The 20,074-nt window shown below is 55.0% G+C and overlaps 2 protein-coding genes across 3 annotated transcripts; both read right to left on the bottom strand.

Annotated features, from left to right (window-relative positions):
• Positions 1-798: 798 nt before the first annotated feature.
• CUL7 (cullin 7) lies at positions 799-15,919 on the bottom strand. The gene is made up of 26 exons (XM_080664389.1): positions 15,359-15,919; positions 14,111-14,698; positions 13,505-13,656; positions 12,868-13,368; positions 12,260-12,398; positions 11,965-12,161; positions 11,462-11,690; positions 10,695-10,932; positions 10,499-10,604; positions 9,116-9,343; positions 8,750-8,840; positions 8,478-8,649; positions 8,203-8,308; positions 7,822-7,917; positions 7,460-7,635; positions 7,010-7,143; positions 6,490-6,672; positions 6,122-6,228; positions 5,856-6,038; positions 3,538-3,698; positions 3,153-3,369; positions 2,790-3,054; positions 1,947-2,092; positions 1,680-1,806; positions 1,394-1,599; positions 799-1,193 (listed from the first exon to the last, which is right to left on the bottom strand). Exons 1-26 carry the CDS (start codon positions 15,420-15,422, stop codon positions 870-872), a joined length of 5,136 nt encoding a protein of 1,711 aa, XP_080520515.1. The 5' UTR covers positions 15,423-15,919; the 3' UTR covers positions 799-869.
• Positions 15,920-16,201: 282 nt separating this feature from the next.
• On the bottom strand, positions 16,202-20,026 carry MRPL2 (mitochondrial ribosomal protein L2). 2 transcript variants are annotated; one of them, XM_080664387.1, is made up of 7 exons: positions 19,755-19,968; positions 18,252-18,417; positions 17,578-17,719; positions 17,353-17,468; positions 17,170-17,280; positions 16,804-16,877; positions 16,202-16,457 (listed from the first exon to the last, which is right to left on the bottom strand). In XM_080664387.1, exons 1-7 carry the CDS (start codon positions 19,848-19,850, stop codon positions 16,245-16,247), a joined length of 918 nt encoding a protein of 305 aa, XP_080520513.1. In that variant the 5' UTR covers positions 19,851-19,968; the 3' UTR covers positions 16,202-16,244. The 2 variants fall into 2 exon arrangements, with proteins under 2 accessions (XP_080520513.1, XP_080520514.1); XM_080664388.1 differs by having other exon boundaries at positions 16,203-16,457; positions 19,893-20,026.
• Positions 20,027-20,074: the final 48 nt, after the last annotated feature.

The raw sequence follows: 20,074 nt of genomic DNA, 5'->3' as shown, positions 1-20,074 counted from the left end.
GTCACTGCTTGGCTGCAAGAACCATGAACTCTGGATGCCTGGGGTACTCCTCCCCTCCTCCCCTAATGCCCCTGCCAAGAGGCAGAGCTCCAGCCCTGGCACCGTGTCCCGTAGCCTCACCTGCCCTCTCTCTGTGTGAGTGGTGCCAGGGCAGCAATCATAGCAGCACAGGCCTGCCTAAAGGGCTGGGATCTAGCTTTGGTGACTGTGGGCAGCTCTGTGTGGCGATGAGGAATTCACGGGAGCAGCAGTTCCATCTAGTCCGCTTCCAACCCAGATCCTAAAGCATCCAGACAGGCACACCTTAAGGCTCCTGGGTGCCTGCAAGGGTCTTTTACCTCACCTTCACATTGTCAGCCTTACCTAGGGAAGGTGCACGCACTGCCGGGTGTGGTGGCCTTTGGCAAAATCTTTACCATGTCAAATGCTCGCACACCCAGTGCTCGTGAGAATGCCACAGTGACTGGACCAATTCCACAAGGAAAATGGAGCCCTGCTTGATAATCTGCCCAAGTTACATGCCATCCAGCTTGCAGCAAAATGGGCTTGAGCCTGCAGCCCGCCAGGTGAAAGCACTTCTGACCACACACCCTCTGAGAAGGGGTGGCCATCCATCCCTTCCCACTTAATCTCCTGAGGAGGGGCAGATGCTAAGTCACACCTGACTCCCTGCACGATTCTCCCTACGCTGTCCCCCTCACCCTGGTGACTCCTAGAGACAGCCTCGGAACCAGACGACTCTTCTTCTCTTTCAGCCAGCGAAGCCTGCCAGATCCCCAGCAGTCACCACACAGGCCACGCACTCCAACTCCTGCATTTTATTTCTGTGGGAAGCTGGGCCCTGCCGAGCCCTGGTCCCATCTGCAGGGCTACCGGAAGGTAGAGAAGCTCTGGGTGACGGTGCAGGAGGCATAGGGAACACCTCGAGATCGAATCTGCAGGGTGTGGAAGGTGAGGGGTGGGTTGGGGCCTGAGGAGCCCGGGTTCAGGGACTCGGTGTGAGGCTCCATCACAGTCATGGGGACTGCATAGGACAGCATCTGGGGCCGGTCGTCACGGCGTCTCACCGTGCCCTTTCCCAGGAGGTGCAGGATGCAGGAGAGGACATCGGTGCTGCTGCAGGCAGACCCCCTACCCAGGCCGCTGACCAAACCCCTGGGAGGACATGGGCCCTTCTGCCAAGCTTCCAACACCTGGTATGGAGGAGGGAGGGGGACAACAGGTCAGACACCCAGCTCACTACGTCTAGCTTCCACTCCAAGCACAAGCTGCCAGGGCAACAAGCTCCAAGGGCACCAGGTGCACCCCAATCTCCACCCTCACAGGACCACCTCCCTCTGTGGACTACACCCCTCACCCCAAAGCTCCATCCCACCTACCCACCCCCACCTACCAGGCAGACAAGCTGGCCAATGTGCAGCCCCTCGTCCCCGTGGGCCTTGAGGATTCGGATGATGAGGCAGTTCAGAAGGTTCCGTCTCTTCTCCAGGTTCCGGCCCTCTTCATCCTCCGCTTTCAGGTACGTCTGAGGTGGGATGAGCCACACGTTGCCCCTCCTTGGCCTGGGCTCCTCGCTGTCATCTCGAATCTTGAGCACACCTAAAATGAGCACTAGTCAATCGGGAGGTGGCCCACGACCAGGCCAACCTGGCTCAGGCCCCTCTGCCCTAAGTACACACCTCCTGGGATGTCCTTTTGCTCGTGAAGGTCCAGGGGGCCTCGTGAGGAGGTGAGAAGCCCAACTGCCTGATTCAGGATGTCTGCAGAGAGCCCCGAGAGTGCCCGCACATTCTCCATGGAGACCACCTAGAGAAAGGGAGGGAACATTCAGGGCTCCCTCACGGGGTGGAGCGGAGAGGTGGAGGGGAGGAGGACAGGAGTCAGTTTAGGGAAAAAGATGAGAGAGGAGGTGGGAGAGAGCAGGGAGGAGCAGACAGTTGGGCCACCTTCAGGTCGTTGAGATACAGCAGCAGCCACATCTGCACGGTGGACACATGCAGGGTCTGGTCCCCAAACTGCACCTCGGCCCGGCCCAGCCACGTCCACTGCAGCCGCCTCTGCGGGCCCTGCTCCAGGGCAGGGTAGCTCTGACCTGAGAAGGATCGGGGAGGTGGAGGGGGCGGGCTGGGAAGGGCACACCATTGGTTAAGCTTTGGCCCCACTAATTGCAGAGCATGTGGCCCAGCATTTGTGGACACTGGTTCCTGGCCTGAGCCTTCCGGAGCTCAGCCTTCTGTGCTTCCCCCAGGGGAGCCTCAGGCACCTGGGAGCCCACCGCGTGCCTAGCCCTGGACCAGGCAGGCTCTGACTGGCGCCTTCGAGGAGTTCCCCGTTTTTTAGGGAGACAAAACCACCAAGTAAGGAAGCGCAGGGGCTCTCATCACCTGGAATCCCCCTGAGACAGAAGACAATGACTCCCTGGTTAGTCTGGGACCCCCTGAAGGTAGGTCTGATTCTCCTCCCCCTCCCGTGTCACTGCCCAGCCCAGGGTCAGCCTCCAGTGGGAGCTGGGATACAGTGACTGACCTACCACTGAGGGAAAGAGAGAGCCCTTCTGGTAGCCTCAGTGCCTCCTGCCTCCATCCTCCTCACCACCCACAAAGAGAGCTGGGATCTTATGTTAAGGCAATAGTTTGGCGCCCCCCCCTTTCCCAAATCTAAGCTCCTGCCCTTTCTTCCCAAGTCTACCCCATGAAGCCTCCCAACCCCAGGGTCCGCCCCAACTCCAGGTTTTTCTCTAGCATCCCAACGTCTTCCCAGCCCCCCGTTTCCTTTGCTCCGCTCCTCACTCTTGTTGTAGAAGTTGGAGTATCGGTTCAAGGTGCCCCTCAGGTAGGAGGGCAGGCAGGCTCTGGGGTTCAGCGTGTGGCAGATGGAGGCAATGGGCCAGCAGCGTGGTGCCAAGACCAGCACAGACACTTCCGGCATTGCCCCCTCATAGTAGAGGTCTTCGTTCTCCTCCTCATCCTCTTCCGTCACGTCTGCAGCTGCTGCGGCCCCGGATTCCTCGGTGTCCTCTTCGCGCTCCCTCTCGTGCTCCTTGTCGCTGGCCTCCTGGCCACCAGAAGAAGGAACACAGGGTTCCCTCCGGTCTGCTCCATGCCGCTCTGCTTTCCGAGCCTCCCATCTGCTCCTCCCTCCCGGGCACCCACCTGCATTTTCTTCTCTGTATCCTCCAGCTTCAGGAGTTCCTGATCGAGCCGCTGGAGCTGGTAGACGTGGAACTGGTGCTGAAGCTCCTCAGAGGCACTCAAGCTCTGCAGCATCTGCTGGGGGAGGCGGTTGGGGAAGCAGGGACCGATCTGCTCCAGCACGGCCCCCTCCAGCCAGCTGGAGCCCAAGCTCAGGAGACGGTCCGCCATGTAGTGCCTGCAGCACACACAGCCCAGGCCCGGCTCAGTGTGGGCACTTGGCACGGCCCAGCCCCCTGCTCCAGGCCTCCAGGCTGCCTGAACCCCAGGCTCCCAGACCCACAAGTTGCCCCGGCCTCTGTCGGCCTGCCTCCCCCCATCTCCCACTCCCGAGGTCCACACTCACTGGTAGTAATGCTCAAAGGTGGTGGCTATTTCCAGGCCAGAGAAAATCAGGACGGTTTCCAGGCATCGCTGCAAGTGCACCAGCATCTCCATCCCCCGGGCCCCACCAACCCTGCTGCCCTGGATCCGCTGGTCAATGTGCCGGGCAAACTGCTCACTCACCTGGGCGGTGAGAAGAGCACAGGAAAACCATGAATGGGTTAGTGGGTGGGAGCAGTGAGGAGGTCTGATGCAGTAGATATGAATGGGTTAGTGGGTGGGAGCAGTGAGGAGGTCTGATGCAGTAGATATGAATGGGTTAGTGGGTGGGAGCAGTGAGGAGGTCTGATGCAGTAGATATGAATGGGTTAGTGGGTGGGAGCAGTGAGGAGGTCTGATGCAGTAGATATGAATGGGTTAGTGGGTGGGAGCAGTGAGGAGGTCTGATGCAGTAGATATGAATGGGTTAGTGGGTGGGAGCAGTGAGGAGGTCTGATGCAGTAGATATGAATGGGTTAGTGGGTGGGAGCAGTGAGGAGGTCTGATGCAGTAGATATGAATGGGTTAGTGGGTGGGAGCAGTGAGGAGGTCTGATGCAGTAGATATGAATGAGTTAGTGGGTGGGAGCAGTGAGGAGGTCTGATGCAGTAGATATGAATGGCTTAGTGGGTGGGAGCAGTGAGGAGGCCTGATGCAGTAGATATGAATGGGTTAGTGGGTGGGAGCAGTGAGGAGGTCTGATGCAGTAGATATGAATGGCTCAAAGCTTCATAAATTGGTCAACACTCTCATAAAACTTTTTAAAAACGTATTTTTATTGATTTCAGAGAGGGAGAGGGAGAGAGATACAGAAACATCAATGATGAGAGAGAATCATTGATCGACTGCCTCCTGCATGCCCCCTACTGGGGATGGAGCCGGCAACCCAGGCATGTGCCCTGATAGAGAATTAAAGTGTGACCTCCTGGTTCATAGGTTGATGTTCAACCACTGAGCTGGCTGGGCCATAAAACTGCTTTATAAAGTCATTAACAATTGTATTAATGAGAGGGAGAAGGAGAGGGAGAGAGAGAAACATTGATGTGAGAGCGAAATATCAATGGGCTGCCTCCTACATGCCCCCTACTGGGTAACGAGTCTGAAACCCAGGCACGTGCCCTGAATGGGAATCAAACTGGCAACCTTTCTGTGCGCAGGATAATGCCCAACCGAGCCACACTGGCCAGGGCTAGCAACTCTAATTTAATATGAGGAAGTAAGTTATATGTACAAAAATGGTCACACTGCAGCATTACTAATGAAATAGAACGACCTCATGCGCCCACTGCATCGTTCCGTGCTTACCAGAGAGCCTGTCACATGTTAGTTTATCATCTGCTTAATCCCGCGTCTTCCCTGGAAGACTGTACATTTTTTAGGGAATGGACTTCGTCTATCTTCAACTCTTATCACAGTGCCTGACACGTTTTAAGCGCTTATTAAATATTTATGGGATGATGCAAATGAGGGAGTAAATTATAGTCCATCCATTAGATGGAATTTAGGCACAAAGAAAAAATGAGTGCAAATAGCAACACTGGCCAAGGCTTTTAATGTAACAATCAAGGAAAACAGGACATGGCATTTTAGGCACTCATGAGTGAACTGTTAAATCATGCATTCAAATAGGAGAAGGTATATCAAGATATACTAGGACGGCATGCTGCGGGTCACTGTGTTTTTTTCTTTGAATTAAAAAATATATATGTTTATTGATTTTAGAGAGAAAGGGAGACAGGGAGAGAGACATCAGTGTGAGAGAGAAACATCGATCAGTTGCCTCCCCTATGGTCCTTCAACGGGGATCAAACCGGAAACATAAGTATGTGCCCTGACAGGGAATCGAACCCTCGACCTTTCAGTCTATGGGACAATGTTCCAACCAACTGAGCCACACTGGCCAGGGCTTTTCTTTGAGTTTTTGATAGCATGGATATATATATAAAAGCCAAAACAGGCCTGGCTGGTTTGGTTCAGTGGATAGAGCATCGGCCTGCAGACTGAAGGGTCCCAGGTTCAATTCCGGTCATGGGTACATGCCTGGGTTGTGGGCTTGATCCCCATTGGGGGATGTGCAGGAGGCAGCTGATAAATGGTTTTCTCTCATCATTGATGTTTCTCTTTCCCTCTCCCTTCCTCTCTGAAATCAATAAAGATATATTAAAAAAAAAAAAGCCAAAACAACAACAATATGGTTATGTCCCAATGCATGTCGCTTACTGAATGGGAAGGGCTGGGTGGGCCCTTTTGAGGAGGTGGGGAAGGGAAAGTTTTGGGAAGAGGTGAGGGTAGGAGGCTTACGTGGGCAGCTCTGAGAAAAGGGAGCTTCAGCAAGGCCCCAGCACAGCCGTTCTGCAGCGCCAGCAAGAAGGCTGCCCGTGGCCCAAACAGCTCGGAGCTGGACTTCTGCAGATTATTAAAGTGCTCACAGTAGCGTGGCACAAAGTCATCATCCCGCCAGTGTGAGGTCAGAAAACTGTTCACCTGGGGGGAAGGGGCAGCAGCGTGAGGAGGCAACCCAACAGGCCACCATGGCAGTTCCTCCCTCCCCCCTCCCCCCTGCTCACCTGCTCCTCCACTGCTGCCTGCCAGCAGCGGGTCAGGTTTTTCATGATGCTGCTGGGAAGCCCTGGGGTAGCCAGGGAGCCCCAGTCGTGGCTTCTGTTTCTGCCTTCTGTGGAGACAGGGAGGGCAGAGGCAAGGTGAGGGCAGCCCTTCAGCTCCTGGGTCCCCATTCAAGGCTGAGCCCGGGGGCCTTTCCTGACATGCTGCCACCCCAAATGATGCTCCTGGGTGGGGTGACACATACTTGGAAGATGAACAGGCTGAGCACACAGGGAGGGGTAGGGTGAGGAGGGACAAAAGCTGTAGAATGAGTGGGGGCACACAGGGCAATGCCCCCACTGAGCTCCCGCCTGAGTCTTCTGGTACTTACTGGGCCGAGGAGCGGCCCCCGCCGCAGCAGGCCCCTCACAGGGCTCCACGTGCACCAGCAGGTGGGTGAGACGGCGCACCCTTGAGGAGAAAGCTACAGCGCGGCTCTGAGGGTTGTGGGCAGCCTCCCGACACCCCAGGTACTGGTCCAGCAGCCAGCCCAGGGGGCTGATGCCATCCTCATCTGGGGGGCAGAGAAAAGAAGCCACGGCAGGGCATGTCTGCAGGGCAGTGGGAGAAGCTGCAAGACTGGTGGGTGGAGAAAGAGCAGTGGACAAAATGATTTGGGGAAGGGAGGTAGCAAGGCCCCTTCTGATCCTATGGGGTCGGCTGGCACCTGAGAAACATGGGAAAGGAGGTGGCCCCTGGGCTGTGAGAAGAGGGGCACTGGGTTTCCCAATAAATGCGCAGGTCCCAAAAGGGCCAACAGCGAAACCCGTGTGGCTCTAGCATAGAGCATGAAGAGGCCAGTTAGTGGGGCCGACAACTGGATGGTAAAGGGGTCAGGGGTCGATGATTACCGGGGGAGGTGACGTTCTGCACCAGGGGGCTGACCAGGGCCTCCCAGCAGGTCTTGCCCAGCGCTTGGGCAGCTTCGTTGTCAGGGAGGAAGCGATCAGCAAAAGTCTGCTCCTGGCGCAGAGCCCCGTTGAGTCTGGGGATGAGGAGGAAGGAGGAAGGTGTCATAAGTGGCCCCAGCATCCACCCAGACTAAGATTGCCAGTTCCCCCAGCACCCAGACCCAATCCCCACTGGATACTTGACAACCCCCCACAGGTTGACTGGCACATTCCGTTCCCAGTGCAGCAGAGCAATCTCGTCTTGATTCTTTCCTTCCCTCCTCAGACTACAGAACATTCCAGCCCCTCCCCAAGCACGTTAACTTTCTCCCACCGCCACAGAGACCGCCCTGCAGCCACCTGTAATCTCTCACCTTTCGCACACACAGGCACACACATGCTTGCACACACCTAGAACTCAGGTGCAGGAGGCGCTTGCGGTCCTCCGCTATGTCCTGACTCCAGGCCTGCGCCCGAACCATGTAGAAGAGGCGTGTGTGACGACAGAGCTGCTCCCGGAACACTGGCCAGAATGTGGGCTTGGGGCCCAGGACCTCCAACCCCCGAATGCGCGTGTCGATGCCGCCCTGCAAGGCGCACGGGCCTGCTTCACCTGGTCCGCAGTCTCCTCAGGATGGGCTGCAGTCAGCCACACCCTCAGGCCTCACTCCTGGAGCTGCCCACGACCCAGGCTGGAGCTCTGGTCCAAGATCTGCAACAGTTGCAGGGCAAGAGCCCGGTGCCCGGGAGCCACACCTCACACCCTGCCCTACCTGCTGGCAGCGCTTTATGCGGATCTGGATGACGGGCCAGAAGCGGTTGAGGTTCTCCAGGAGGACCACCCGGCGGGCGGAGGGCATCACGTTGACCTGCAGGGGGTGGGGAGGCTGTCACCTCCATGTGTGGATGAGAGTGCTGAGAGCACAGTACGTTCCCGTCCCTCGCGGTCTCCCTCCCTTCCCCAGACCAGGACGTGGGAGGCCCTGATGGAAGGGTACTAACGCCACCCTCACTGTTCAGGGCCTGATGCCATCACGTAGGCACAGGGATAAAGGCCTCTACTTTCTACGGGGCACAAGGCAGAGAGGAATGTAGGAGTCTGGGCAGGAGGGTTGATCCTGTGAGGGGTGGTCTAATGGCACAGGGATCCCTACCGAATTGAGTTCTGTATTAAGAGAGCTGGTGCTGTCGCCCCCAAACACCACCACCCTGGCTGGCATGTAGCTCGAGTCTTCGCCCGCCACCAGCAGAGTCAGTTGCCTGGGAGCAAGGGAGAGGAACCAGTTGGAACTGGAACCAGTCATATCCTTGTAGACAGAGCCAAGCGGACCCTTTGGTCATGTTCACGGGGATGGTGCTTCCCCCAAGACAAACATGGAAATCGTGAGCAAGTGTAGGTGTGGCCACGCATGTGCAGGGAGCCCGTTACCTGATGAGGACGCCCTGGCGCATGTGCACGGTGATGTAGTGGGAGCCGGTGCTGCCATTGGACTCCCAGTAGGTCTTGGGGTTGCGGTCCGTCAGCTTGCTGGCCCGGAGAGGGTTGGAGGACACCTCCACCTTCTCCCAGCACTTGTCCTCCTTCACTTCCACACTGGAGCCTGGGGGCAGTGGGAGGGGGTGGCAGTCACAGCCTGGTAGATGTGGAGGGAAAACAGACGTAGGTATGGGGGCATGCGTGACGTGGGGACAGGAACGGACCCTGGCACAGATATCGGAGGAACACGTCAAAGAAGGGGATGTTGATGGGTCGGTGGGTTCGTCTGTGGTCTTCGATCTGACCCAGCACCATCTGCAGCCGGAACATCAGAGAGAAGGGGCACAAGGAGAGGGAGGGACACGGAGAAATAAGGAGCACGTATGGAGAAAGACCCAGCAGCAATAGGACTTGCTCCGTGACATGGGCAGAGTAGGTCCACATGGGCAGGTGTGCTGAGAACAAAGCCCCCAGGTTCACTAAACTCACCTGCCTCTTCCAACTTCAGAAACACTCCCCTCCCCTCCACTGCTTAGGTTTCATGTTCTTACCATCTGTGAACCCACAGGCTTCCCATCCTTCCTCCTGACCTGGATACAGCCTCCCAGGATGTTGGTGGTGAGTTTCCTGTAGAGGTGGGCATGCTTCTCACACTTGAACACCATGTCCCGCAGCTCCTGGGCCAGATCCAGCTTCCCCAGGTGCTTTTCCAGGGCCTTGGAGATGGCATCTCGGGCTCCCAGCTGATTCAGCACCACGGCATAGTCCCTGCTCACTGAGGCCAGGCGGTGCAGGAAGAAGATCAGTTCCTGGAGCACCTGGGGTGTGGGCGGGGCAAGTGAATAAAGGGGACAAGGCACAGGCCCCAGGGGCATCTGCAGCAGTGGTTACTATATACCCACTGTGTGCTGGGTGCTGGGGCTACCGCAGAGAACAAGACAGAGTGAGGAAGTAAAATGACAGGAAGGGGGCAGACACGAGGGCTGGGTGGAGTGAGAAAACCAAAGACAAACTGAAATGGAAATGGAAAAGCCAGGAGATGCTCTGCCCCCCTGGCGTTCTCAACTCCTGATTACGTTTGCAGCAGGTGCAGAGAGCGTGTTTCTTTTCAGGCCCAACTGTCCCAAGAACAAGCTGTGGGCTGCATTTTGAGATCCTCAGGCCCTAAGCAGACACCACCCTAGAGGGACCAGTGTGTGTGTGCACACAGCGAGTCCACCCGCCAAGGTGTATGCTGCAGACACCCACTGCCACCAGGACCCTAGTTCTCTGACCCTTCCCAAGCCTCTGTGCCCAGGATGTCTTTGTGGCAGTGGACTCTGGGATGTGATGGTCTCCTCTGTCTCCTTTACCCACTGAGGCTCCTTTTTTTTAAAAAAAAATATATATTTTATTGATTTCTACAGAGAGGAAGGGAGAGGGACAGAGAGTTAGAAACATCGATGAGAGAGAAGCATCGATCAGCTGCCTCCTGCACACCCCCCACCGGGGATGCACCCGCAACCAAGGTACATGCCCCTGACCTGAATCGAACCTGGGACCCTTCAGTCCACAGGCCGACGCTCTATCCACCGAGCCAAACCGGTCAGGGCCCCACTGAGGCTCTTAATGTCATACGGACATACCCTTTTGTGTAAAAAAGGTGCTGGCAAATCAGATCACACATTGGGGTTTGTTTATATTTGCATAAGGAAACACAGGAAGGATATAAGGGGCCCATGGAGGGCACTGGGAAAACAGGGATTCAGGTGGGAGTGAGAATTCAGTATATATCTTATTATATCGTTTTGATCTGTGAATTGTGTGAATGTATTACACATTTAAAGAAATAAAATTCAATTTTAAACCCAAACCCAAGCCAAGGGCACAATGCTCCATTGTGCCCTTCAGAGCCCCACCCAGGAGGTCTGCCTCATCAGAGGCTGCCTTGCATCCTCTGCCTTCAGCATCCCCACAGAGCAGGGCAGGGGTACCTCTCGGTCAGTGTCTGGGGACCGCAGGCAGGCCATGCAGGCATCCATGGCCTCGTGCCAGGGGAGCAGCAACGCCTCAGGGAAGTCCACCAGCCGCATCAGGATTCTGGGGAGCAGGGGTGGGAGGAGAGATATGCAGTGAGTCTCAGAGACCCCTCTGACCACCCGCTTCCCCGACCTATCACCACCACATCACCTCAGAATGGCCAGGTGCAGGGCTCTGTTGGCTGCTGGAGTGGCCAGGCTCTGCATCAGCACCAGGAAGGGCTGAGGCTGCTGTCGCAGCAGCAGCAGCAGCGACTTGACCTCGCTCTCCTGGGTCCCCTCTGAGCTGAGGGCTTGCTCCAGATCCAGGACAATTTTCCCAGCTGGCCCATAACCCTCCACCAGATGCCGCAGGGGGCTGCAGGGGCACTGCGTCGGAGGTTCTTTTTCTGTAGGACGAGGGAAGTCACAAGGGTTGGCCGCTGTTAGTGATGTGAAGGATCAGAAAAGGACAAATTTCTAACTCTCAATCTTGTTTCCTAATTTCTTCTAGAAATGTTTTTGATTTGCTTTGTCCCCTTGGTTTTAGAGTCTCATAACATCTCATAATGTACTTATGACAGCTTCATGGCAAATTTTATATTTTATATCCTTAAAATGGCAAAGGAGTTTCCCATCCACATACAGCAGAGCATTTCCCTATATCTAAAAGCAGGCAACACTTAGTTTTTCTCTACACAGGAAAAATGTGGAGGGTGGGCTTTTTTAGGCTTTAAACTCTCTCAATTTCTAACTTTACATCCTCCTTCATTCTATGGAGGGAGCACAACATCTGTTTCTCTTATTTGCTGCTCATCTCTTAAGTTTCAGTTTCTCCCTCGGGTGCCATCTCTCCGGGCAGGATCGCACAAAACTCAGCACGGACATCTCCGGGGCTCAGGCCCGCCTAGAGGCCACTCTGTCTGTCTGGTGCCCCACCTTCCACTCTGGCTGCATCTGCTGATTCCTGAGGCTGGGCCTGGGCTTCCAGCAGGGATGGGTAAGCCAGCTGCCCTGCCAGGGCCTCGGGTGCATATTTCCTGTAGACACGGCAGTTGAGCAGGTCCCTGAGAGCGCTGTCATCGAGGTGCTCTGGCAGAGCCAGCAGCAGGTCCTGGGCCAACTCCATGGGCACGGCCAGCTCAGCCAGGATCTCGTCATCTAGGACCTGCCATCGGGGAGAAGCTCTCACTGCGGGCAGCCCTACTAGCACAGAGGCTCAGGGGACATAGGGGTGGGGGTCTCTGCATATGCCTTCTCCATCCTGAACCTGTCATGGCTGGCAGCTGGCTCCTCCCAAACGACTCACCAACACCTCTGAACATTTTAGACCCCTCCCCTGCAGCCCCTTCCACTATCAACCTCCATGTCCCCTCGGAGCCCTCCCAATGCTCCAGCCCAGTGCAGCCCGTGCAGTGCAGCCCTCCAGCTTTGGGGTTTACCTCCCCATCGAGGTTCTCCTGGAGGATCTGGAGAACCTCCTGGTGGTCAGGTCCATCCAGCTTCTTGATGAAGAAGAGGATCTCCCACCACTCGGCCTGGGTCAGGTGCTCGCTCTCTTCCGTGTTCTCATCCTCAGGCAGCACGTAGGGCACGGCATAGAGCTCTGCCATAGGCTTCCATCGCCAGGAGGGCAGGGCTGTGGAAATGGGGCACAGGGCGCAAGGATCACTGCCCAGCCAGCCAGACCACTGCTCCCGTGCTCAAAGCTTACTCCAGCTCACTCTCTGGGCTCACCTCCACCCCGGGTTCCACTGCCCACTGCCCTCCGGTACTCATCAGCCTCAACCATGTCCTCAATGTCTTCCTCAAAACCCAGAATCTCCAGCATGTGCCAGTGTACCCAATAGGTGCGGCCAGTAGATTCCCACAGCACCTGGAAGAACATGGGGAAAGAGAAGAGGGACAGAAAGCTCACTTAATGGCTGGCTGTGGCCAAATGATGAGGACCCTCAGGTGACCCCTGGCCAAAACACTGGCACATGGAGAGCATGGACACAGCCTTCCCCTACTGGCACTGGCCCTGCCTCTCCTCTCACCCATCCTTGATGGCTTATGCCCCTACACTTCCTCCTGTCCTCAACTACCCTGACTCCCTGGCCCTTTGGGAAAGTCTGGCTGTATCAGTTACCTTCCCGGGAGTCTTCCTGACCTCAGAGCCCTCTAAACCCAGATTTTTCCAGCCTTCCTAATGGCCCCTTCTCAATAGACCCCTCTTTGATCATTTCAATTCCCTTGTGGGTTTTCTCCTTGGGTGGCCTGCCAGAGTCCCCTGCATGGAGGCCCCAGCTATGCGCCACCCAAAAAGATCCCCATCAGTGTCCCACCGCCATGCGCTCGCTCACCTGCACAGGGGGCACACCATTGTTGCTCTGCTGGAACTTGCCCTCATCCCCAGCACTGATCTCCTCGTAATCATCTAGCATCCGCACTCGCATCCCCGGCTGCAGGGTATCCCGCACATACAAGGCATAGGTATTGCCACTTGCGAACTCAGAGCGAGGGCGAAACCGCATTGACCTCCTGAAGGAGGACTGGGCCTGGGTGGGTGGCAGCCCTAGGCCTGCATCTGCCAGCTGGGGCTGGAAGATGGAACAGGAGGACCGAGCCAAGGGCCCCTGTCTGCTGGAGGCCCAGTCCCAGCGCATGGCCTGCACCAGCTCTGAGATCAGGGTGCCCATGGCCATGCTGAATTCCAACTCCAGCCGACTCCTCTCCCCGCTCAACTCCTCAGGAGCAGAGCTGTTCTGGGCTCCTGGTTCTGCAGCACTGTCATTCAGCTGATCCAGGAGGGAGGTGACATGCAAATAGCGCTTCACCAGGGAGAAGAGCAGCCTTCCTGGGACCTGTAGGACACAATCTTTGGCCTATGTCCACTTTGTCCCAGTTTTAGCCCCTCTCTCCACACCATCCTCTATGGACAGGTGTAAAGTCCTGGTCGCTAGATCTTCATAGCTCCACCCGCAATGCCCCTGACAATACCTGTGGTAGCTGAATGCCCTCGAAAGACATGGGGTGTTCAGAGAGTGTGGCCTGTGCAAACAGAGCCAGCAGGGCACAACGGCTGTCAAAATCCAGGTGTTTCTCAATGGCCTCTTGCTGGCTCAGTGACAGAAGAATCTGGGTCCGGGTGCCTGTAACCCACACCCCAATCAGTAACTGCTCCCTAACTTTAACTTTCCCAGGCATCTGTCCTGGACCCCCTATGCCCTCAGTCAAATCCTTTTTCCACCATACACTAGGAATTACATGATTTGCTTCGAAAGCCAAAACTTGCCTTTTCATATATATATATATATATATGAATGAATATATATATATATATATATATATATATATATATATATATATATCTTGCAAGAGTCTAAAAGTTCTAAACTTCCTTTGCCTAGACAGCCAATTAATATGAGGTTCTTGGGGACTCAGTCTTTCCTCTTTCTGTAGAGGTGCCCCTACCCACCACCCCACCTCCTTTTCTTCCAACTATGAGAGAAGTGCAACAGATCGTTTATGTACTGATGAGGTCAGAGGCCCTAAGCTGACCCAGCCGCTCTCCTGCTCTCCCTTCCTCCCCACACTGCTCCTCACCAGCATCATGGGAGGCCAGGGCTTGTATCATCCGGCCCGCGCTCCAGCGAATCTGATAATCTGGACTACTCAACATGTGCATGAGCAAATCCAGGACCCGTGGGTCTTTGAAGACCCCAGTGAGGGGCTCAATGCTGGCATAGGCACTGAGCACATGGACAGTGTGAAGCAGAGGAGCATGAGGGATGGTGCCCACACACTCCTCCAGCTGCCGAAGGGCCCTCTGAATCAGGGACTTCACATCCATTTCCATCTCCTCCAGCACAGATTTGTCCAGGGCCCCAACCTCCCGTGCAGTCTCCTGGGAAGGCCAGATAACTTGGCCATCCTCGCCAAGCATCTTGTGGCAGTTGGCATAGATCTCGTCACTGGACATCCATAGCAGGATGTGCTCAGCCTTGCAGTCCACTTGGCTAGAGCCCCCTTCCGCATCCTCCCCACGCCTGAGGATGAGCCAGCGGATCTGGTACTCTGGATGCCCATCATGGCCCAATCGCTGGCGGATCAGCTCATCAGGATAGGCATGCAAGCCGGGCCCAAGGGGCACTCTGAATTCCCTGTAGCGGAGTTCCCCCACCATCCTGGCACCTGGGACAAACAAGGAAAAGAGAACAGGCCAGTGAGAGTGAGAAGAGAGGTGGGAAAATCAAGGACATCCAGAAGGGAAGCAAATGTGGCACCAGCTATTGGGCCGGGTGGGTAAAGAAGGGCCCAGGAGTTGCTTGCTGCAGGCTGGTGGGGCCAGGCTTAAGCAGAGGAACACTGGGGTGTTTGTTGTGAGAGAACACAAAATGTGGGGGCTAAAAGGGAGGGGGCCTAAGGCCCTGCAGCCTGGAGTGGGTTGGTTTAGAGCATTGGGAAGGGGAGTGGGGGCTGGGCAGCCTGAGTCACAAGGGAATCCTAGAGTCCTGGGACAGGTGGAGGCAGCGCTGGGAAAGGGGGTATGTGCAGCCCAGAGGGTTGTGTTGGGGAGTGGGGCTGGGGAGCAACACTGGAGTGTGTATGAGGAGCAGTGCTGGCTCCGATGCTTGAAGCACAGGAGTGTGAGTCGCAGAGGAAAGAGAACTGGTGGTGGAGCAGGGTGCAAGGCGTGAGGGCTGGGAGGAGGTCTGGTGGGCTGCAGGCACCGAAGGCACTGGAGGAACAGGAGCAGCAAGGCCCGCGGGGGCAACACGAGGCCCAGGACAAAGTGGGGAGGAGGCCGGGTGCGTGAGGGGCGCGAGACTTGGGAGGACCGGGGTGGCAGACCTGAGCAGCGGGAGGAGCTGGGAGGTGGAAGCGCGACAAGGTGGGGTGGGTGGCTGGGCAGCATAAACCAGAATTCCCGGGTCGGTATGGAGAGCAAGGCTCGGTGGGCTAGTCGTGGAGGCAAACCCAGGGAGGAGCGCGGGGCCGCGGCGGGGCTCTGGCCACCTCAGAAGCAGATGGAGATCCTGGTGAGGCCTGCTCTTCGCTGAGCTAGGGAGGCGCAGGCGATGACGATGGCGGCGACGTTGGTTGGCAAAGATTTGGGCCCGCAAAGGGGGTCGAGATGGAGAGGCGGGAGGGGGCGTGCCTCCGCAGGACGGGCGTCAAGCAGGGGGCGTGGCGTGCAGGGACCTAGCCGCTGTCACCACTGCCAGCGTGCACAGGTCTGCAGCCCCAGGGGCGGGGCGGGTCCCAGCCCGTGTGCCACCCGCCCAGCTCTGGGGGCTCTGCCACCTCCCCAGAGCCTCGGCTCATTTCCTGCACCCAGCGGAAAGCTAGGGGCCCTGGGAGAGCGCTGGGGCGGAGCCGTGGTTGCCACCTCAGCGAAGTGCTGCACCTCCTCTTCTGTGCCGCCCTTTCCTCTTCCTTTCGTCCTCCCTCCTGCCACCGGAAGTGCCTTCCCCGTTTCCCCAAGCCATAACTGAGTAAGACCTTGGAGGTCATTTATTATCCCCTCCTCCATTACCTATGAAGGAACCGAGAGAAGGGGAACGGCTGGAAGCGAGGTCACAGGTTGCAGCCGCAGTGTTTGCTCTATATTGTCCTTCCCTTTCTCCCCCAAACACGTTTGCTCTGTCTTTCCTCCCGTCCATTATGTGCCATCTCCCCTCCCAAAACACCAATAACAGATAAAAATGGGGCGTCATTTTATTAGAGTCCAGAGATATCAGCTTTGGGCAGCAGCTGAGGGCAGCTTCACATAACTCTTCATTGGGGGTAGTGGCCGAATCTTTCTGCCAGCCCAGCCCCCCTTTCGTTGCCATCGCCCGCTGTTAGGCCTCTTGCCCAGCCAGCGGTTCCGCCCAGCCTTGCCAATGACCCGTTTGTTATGATCAACGTTGGATACTCGGCCTACTGTTGCTATGCACGTTTCCAGCACCTGACAGAGAAAGCAGAGGGAAGAGATTATATCGCGGGGGGAAAAAGTCTGACCATGTTGAGGGCAGGACTCTTGGGAAGGTTCATAGAGGAGAAGGGAGAGGACAGGGAGCAGCACAGCATAACTGAACCTGAGTGCAGGTCCTACAGGAGTTGAAAAGAAGACACTGTTCTCTGTGCCATCGTGGTGCCAACCTGACAGGTTATTCCCTCATGCAGGCCAAAGGGCAGCCCCAGCTCAGGTCAGTGCCTGACATAAAACACCTGGGAGCTATGTGGGCCAGGAAAGGTACATTCCAAAAATTCCTCCTTTGCTGATCCCCTCCCACCTGTACCCCCCCACACACCTGCATCTGCCTCTTAGAAGGCAGCTGGATGATGGCTGTCCCATTCACCTTCCGTAACAGCACACCGCACGTCCCTGGGGAAGGGAGAAGCAGCTTTGTCACCCTCCACAGAGGAGGGGGTGGGGGGCAGACTTATAGGGGCCACACCCCTTTAGGAGCATATAAACTGGAGCAGGATGCATGCAATGTTTTAGGTCAAAACATAAGCACTTCTTCATCCTCATTTTCCTTGTTTTTTCTTCTTTTCCTCTGCCAATGGACCCGATGTGGGTCTTTGGTTCAGAGAATTGTGACCTTGGGTACCACCTGGTCTTCCAAATTGTAAGACCCCATCCCCTCCACACCCCCAAGCAGCTTTCTTCATACCTGCAGCTCGGATATACTGGGCACCCCGGCCTGGCTCACTCTCCACATTGTTGACGAGGGTCCCCACTGGCAAGGCCCCAAGAGGATGTGCATCCCCTTCCCGAGGAGCAACTAAAAGACAGAATTTCATCAGCAACAGAATGCAGCTTCCCAGCCCACACACATCCGGTGGCCACCTCTCACCTGCCATGCGGCCTATGTGGTCAGAATTAAGGATTATATCTCCAGCCTGCATGTTTTCCGTGGCAATGATCCAGCGTTTCCGGTTGCCCCCAGCAACCAGAGCTATGTCTGCTGACCTGTTCAGGGTGAGTGACAGATGAGCAGACCATCCAGGCAGCCCCACATTTCTGAAAAGCCGCAGAGTAGTCATCCAGCTATGCCATCATCACCCCACATTCCACTTGCCTACAGGGATCATAGCGGACGAGGATGACCTTCTCCTCAAAGGGTCCTGGCTTGGTTTCCTGCTCCGGCCGGAACCGAAGAAAGTCAATCATGCGATAACGTTGCTTGTGACCCCCACCAATACCATGCACTCGGATTCGGCCTATGGTCAGGACAGTGAGGGGACATAATCCACGTCAGAATAACAGGCCTGTCCTGGGCAGAGAGCAGTGTTTCTAAACATTATGAGTCAAGCAGAAAATTATAAAAAATTTCACAGCACAATGGGATAAATGGGGATGGGGAAACACATGGACCTTGGTAAAAACATAATTATATGATTATTAAAATTGTATAAAACTTCCAGATAAATTCTCTGTAAATTACTAAATTCAGTAAGTTTACTGAGAGCCATTATCAATTTCAACTGTTATCAATTTTTTTAAGGATGTGAAGAAAAATGTCATGAAACTTGCTGTGTGTGCCTAGTTTTCTTCAATTATTTAGATTGTCTTTAGGTGCACAGACCACCTGCCTGTTGCTTTGTATTCTACTCTTGTTCTTATACTCATCCTACATGTAGAAGAAATCCAATAAGTGTGTTTTAATTGTATTCCTCTGCCTGCACCAACATAATGAGAGTCCTACCATGTTTTTTCCCTTTATTGTTTAAATCCTCTTGCCCTTGCTCCCACCTGTGTGGTCTCGGCCTCCAGATTTCCTCATTTTCAATGGTGCAGTGGTATACGTGGTCCGACTTTTCCAGGACACAAACTTGGCACTAAAGGCCACACTGGTATGGAATGGGCGGCAGGGGAGCAACATCGAGGCAGAGGGCAGCTGGAGACCATTGTTTGTCACCTGGAGATAAACATACACCTTTTTCACTTGAAAGCTAACTGAAGGAGAAGCATCATGGAACCAAGAGAGAGGGTAGAAACCAAGTTTAGCTTGTAGCCCACTTCCCACTGGAAGTGTCCCAGATCAGCTGTCTAAAAACTACCCTTCACAGCTTGTACAAATAACAATGTGGAATGTTATTGATTCCCTCTCCTCACTTGATACTTTTACCTTTGAAGTATTTCTATAATGAAATGTTCTCCCCTTAGTGTGTCTCCTAATTCTGGCTCAATTCTCCTTCTCTAGGAAACTTTTCCCTACCTAAACAACTCCCTTTTCCAGAGCGGGTAACTTCCACACATCCATGTACCACCATCAGCACCAATGCCTTTTGCCCATTTGCACTATGTTTCTGGGAGTTTTTCAGATATAAATGGAAGGTCGGGATCATTTCTGTCTTGTTCCCTCTTGTATTCCCAGAATTTCAGAGTAGGTTTTAAATTTTAAGTATGCATCTGCTGCCCAGCTGGTGTAGCTCAGTGGATTGAGCGTCATTCCATGGACCAAGAGGCCTCAGGTTCAATTCCCAGTCAGGGGCACATGCCCGGGTTGTGGCTCCATCCCTAGTAGTGGGCGTGCAGGAGGCAGCTGATCAATGTCTCTCTCATTGATGTTTCTATCTCCCTCTCCTCCCTTCCTCTCTATCTAAAAATCAACAAAAACATAATCTTTTTTAAAAAAGGTATGCATCTGCCAAACTCTACCATTAGCCCGAGGTCCAGAGCGAGACTTTCAACTTTTCTTTTCTGTAACTCATGAATTGCCCACTAAGAACCTTAGGCCCCTATTCTTGGCATCTCATTCTGCATTCTCTAATCTTATCCTTAATGGTTTTTATAATGGTTATGATAGCATAACCATTGCATAATTTCAGGCTTTGAAGCCAGTCCGACTAGCTCAAATAGTTGGTGTATGACCTTAAACTACTCATCAGTTTTCGCTCTTGAGAATATAAGGTATAACTACCTTACAGAGTGATCTGAAAAGAGTTCACTTATTTAAAAACCTCTATTACTTATGTCTGGCTTATGATAGGCACTCAATAAATGTCAATTACTATTGAGACTTGTACAACCGGTTATTCGTAAAGCACTTTCACCTCCAATATCTCGTCTGAGGAATCCAGCGGCCCTGTGAGATAGCAACACTTATAGAAAACTGAGGATTAGAGTGACTTATCCAAGGTCACGGGCCGGCGTGACTAATGACAAGACTCCCATCCCCGCCTCCCATCCCCGGGTGTCCCCTTTCCGGCGGCCCGACTGGAAACAGCCTCATTCCCGGGTAAGCTGGGTTACCTGGGCGGTTGGGAGCATACTCGGGCCGGGTGCGGCGGCGGCCAGGGGCGCCAGACTCAGAGAGCCCAGAGCACGGGTCAGTACCCGCAGAGCCATGAGTGTAGCCAGGCACCGCTGGGCTCAGCACGCCACCATTACCTTTTGCCCGGCGGCTGGCGCTCCGAGATGACGCTAAAGATTCCCTGTGCCGTCGCTCTCTCATGACGTAAGGGGCGGAAGGGGAACCGCAGAGCAAGCTGTGTACACACCTCCGTTCTTGCCTGCGTGTCCTCAGAGCCAATCCTCGGGCGGCTCTTAGGTCGCGTGACTGGGGAGCAGGC

The sequence above is a fragment of the Plecotus auritus genome (assembly GCF_963455305.1).
Source record: "Plecotus auritus genome assembly, chromosome: 4".
NCBI classification, from domain to species: Eukaryota; Metazoa; Chordata; class Mammalia; order Chiroptera; family Vespertilionidae; genus Plecotus; species Plecotus auritus.
Note: the sequence above shows the minus strand (reverse complement) of the source record. Positions and strands in the feature narration are given on the sequence as shown.

Excerpts from the sequence above, each read along its gene's own strand:
- MRPL2 (XM_080664387.1), bottom strand. The coding sequence starts at position 19,850 with ATGGCTCTGCGGGTACTGACCCGTGCTCTGGGCTCTCTGAGTCTGGCG. Across the intron at positions 18,418-19,754 it reads GTATGCTCCCAACCGCCCAG|GTGACAAACAATGGTCTCCA; the intron begins GTAACCCAGCTT and ends GTTTATCTCCAG. Across the intron at positions 16,878-17,169 it reads CCAGTATATCCGAGCTGCAG|GGACGTGCGGTGTGCTGTTA; the intron begins GTATGAAGAAAG and ends TCCCTTCCCCAG.
- CUL7 (XM_080664389.1), bottom strand. The coding sequence starts at position 15,422 with ATGCTGCCCAGCCACCCACCCCACCTTGTCGCGCTTCCACCTCCCAGC. Across the intron at positions 13,657-14,110 it reads CCTGGCCTCCCATGATGCTG|GCACCCGGACCCAGATTCTT; the intron begins GTGAGGAGCAGT and ends TGTGGGTTACAG. Across the intron at positions 7,636-7,821 it reads GCATAAAGCGCTGCCAGCAG|GGCGGCATCGACACGCGCAT; the intron begins GTAGGGCAGGGT and ends TGCGCCTTGCAG.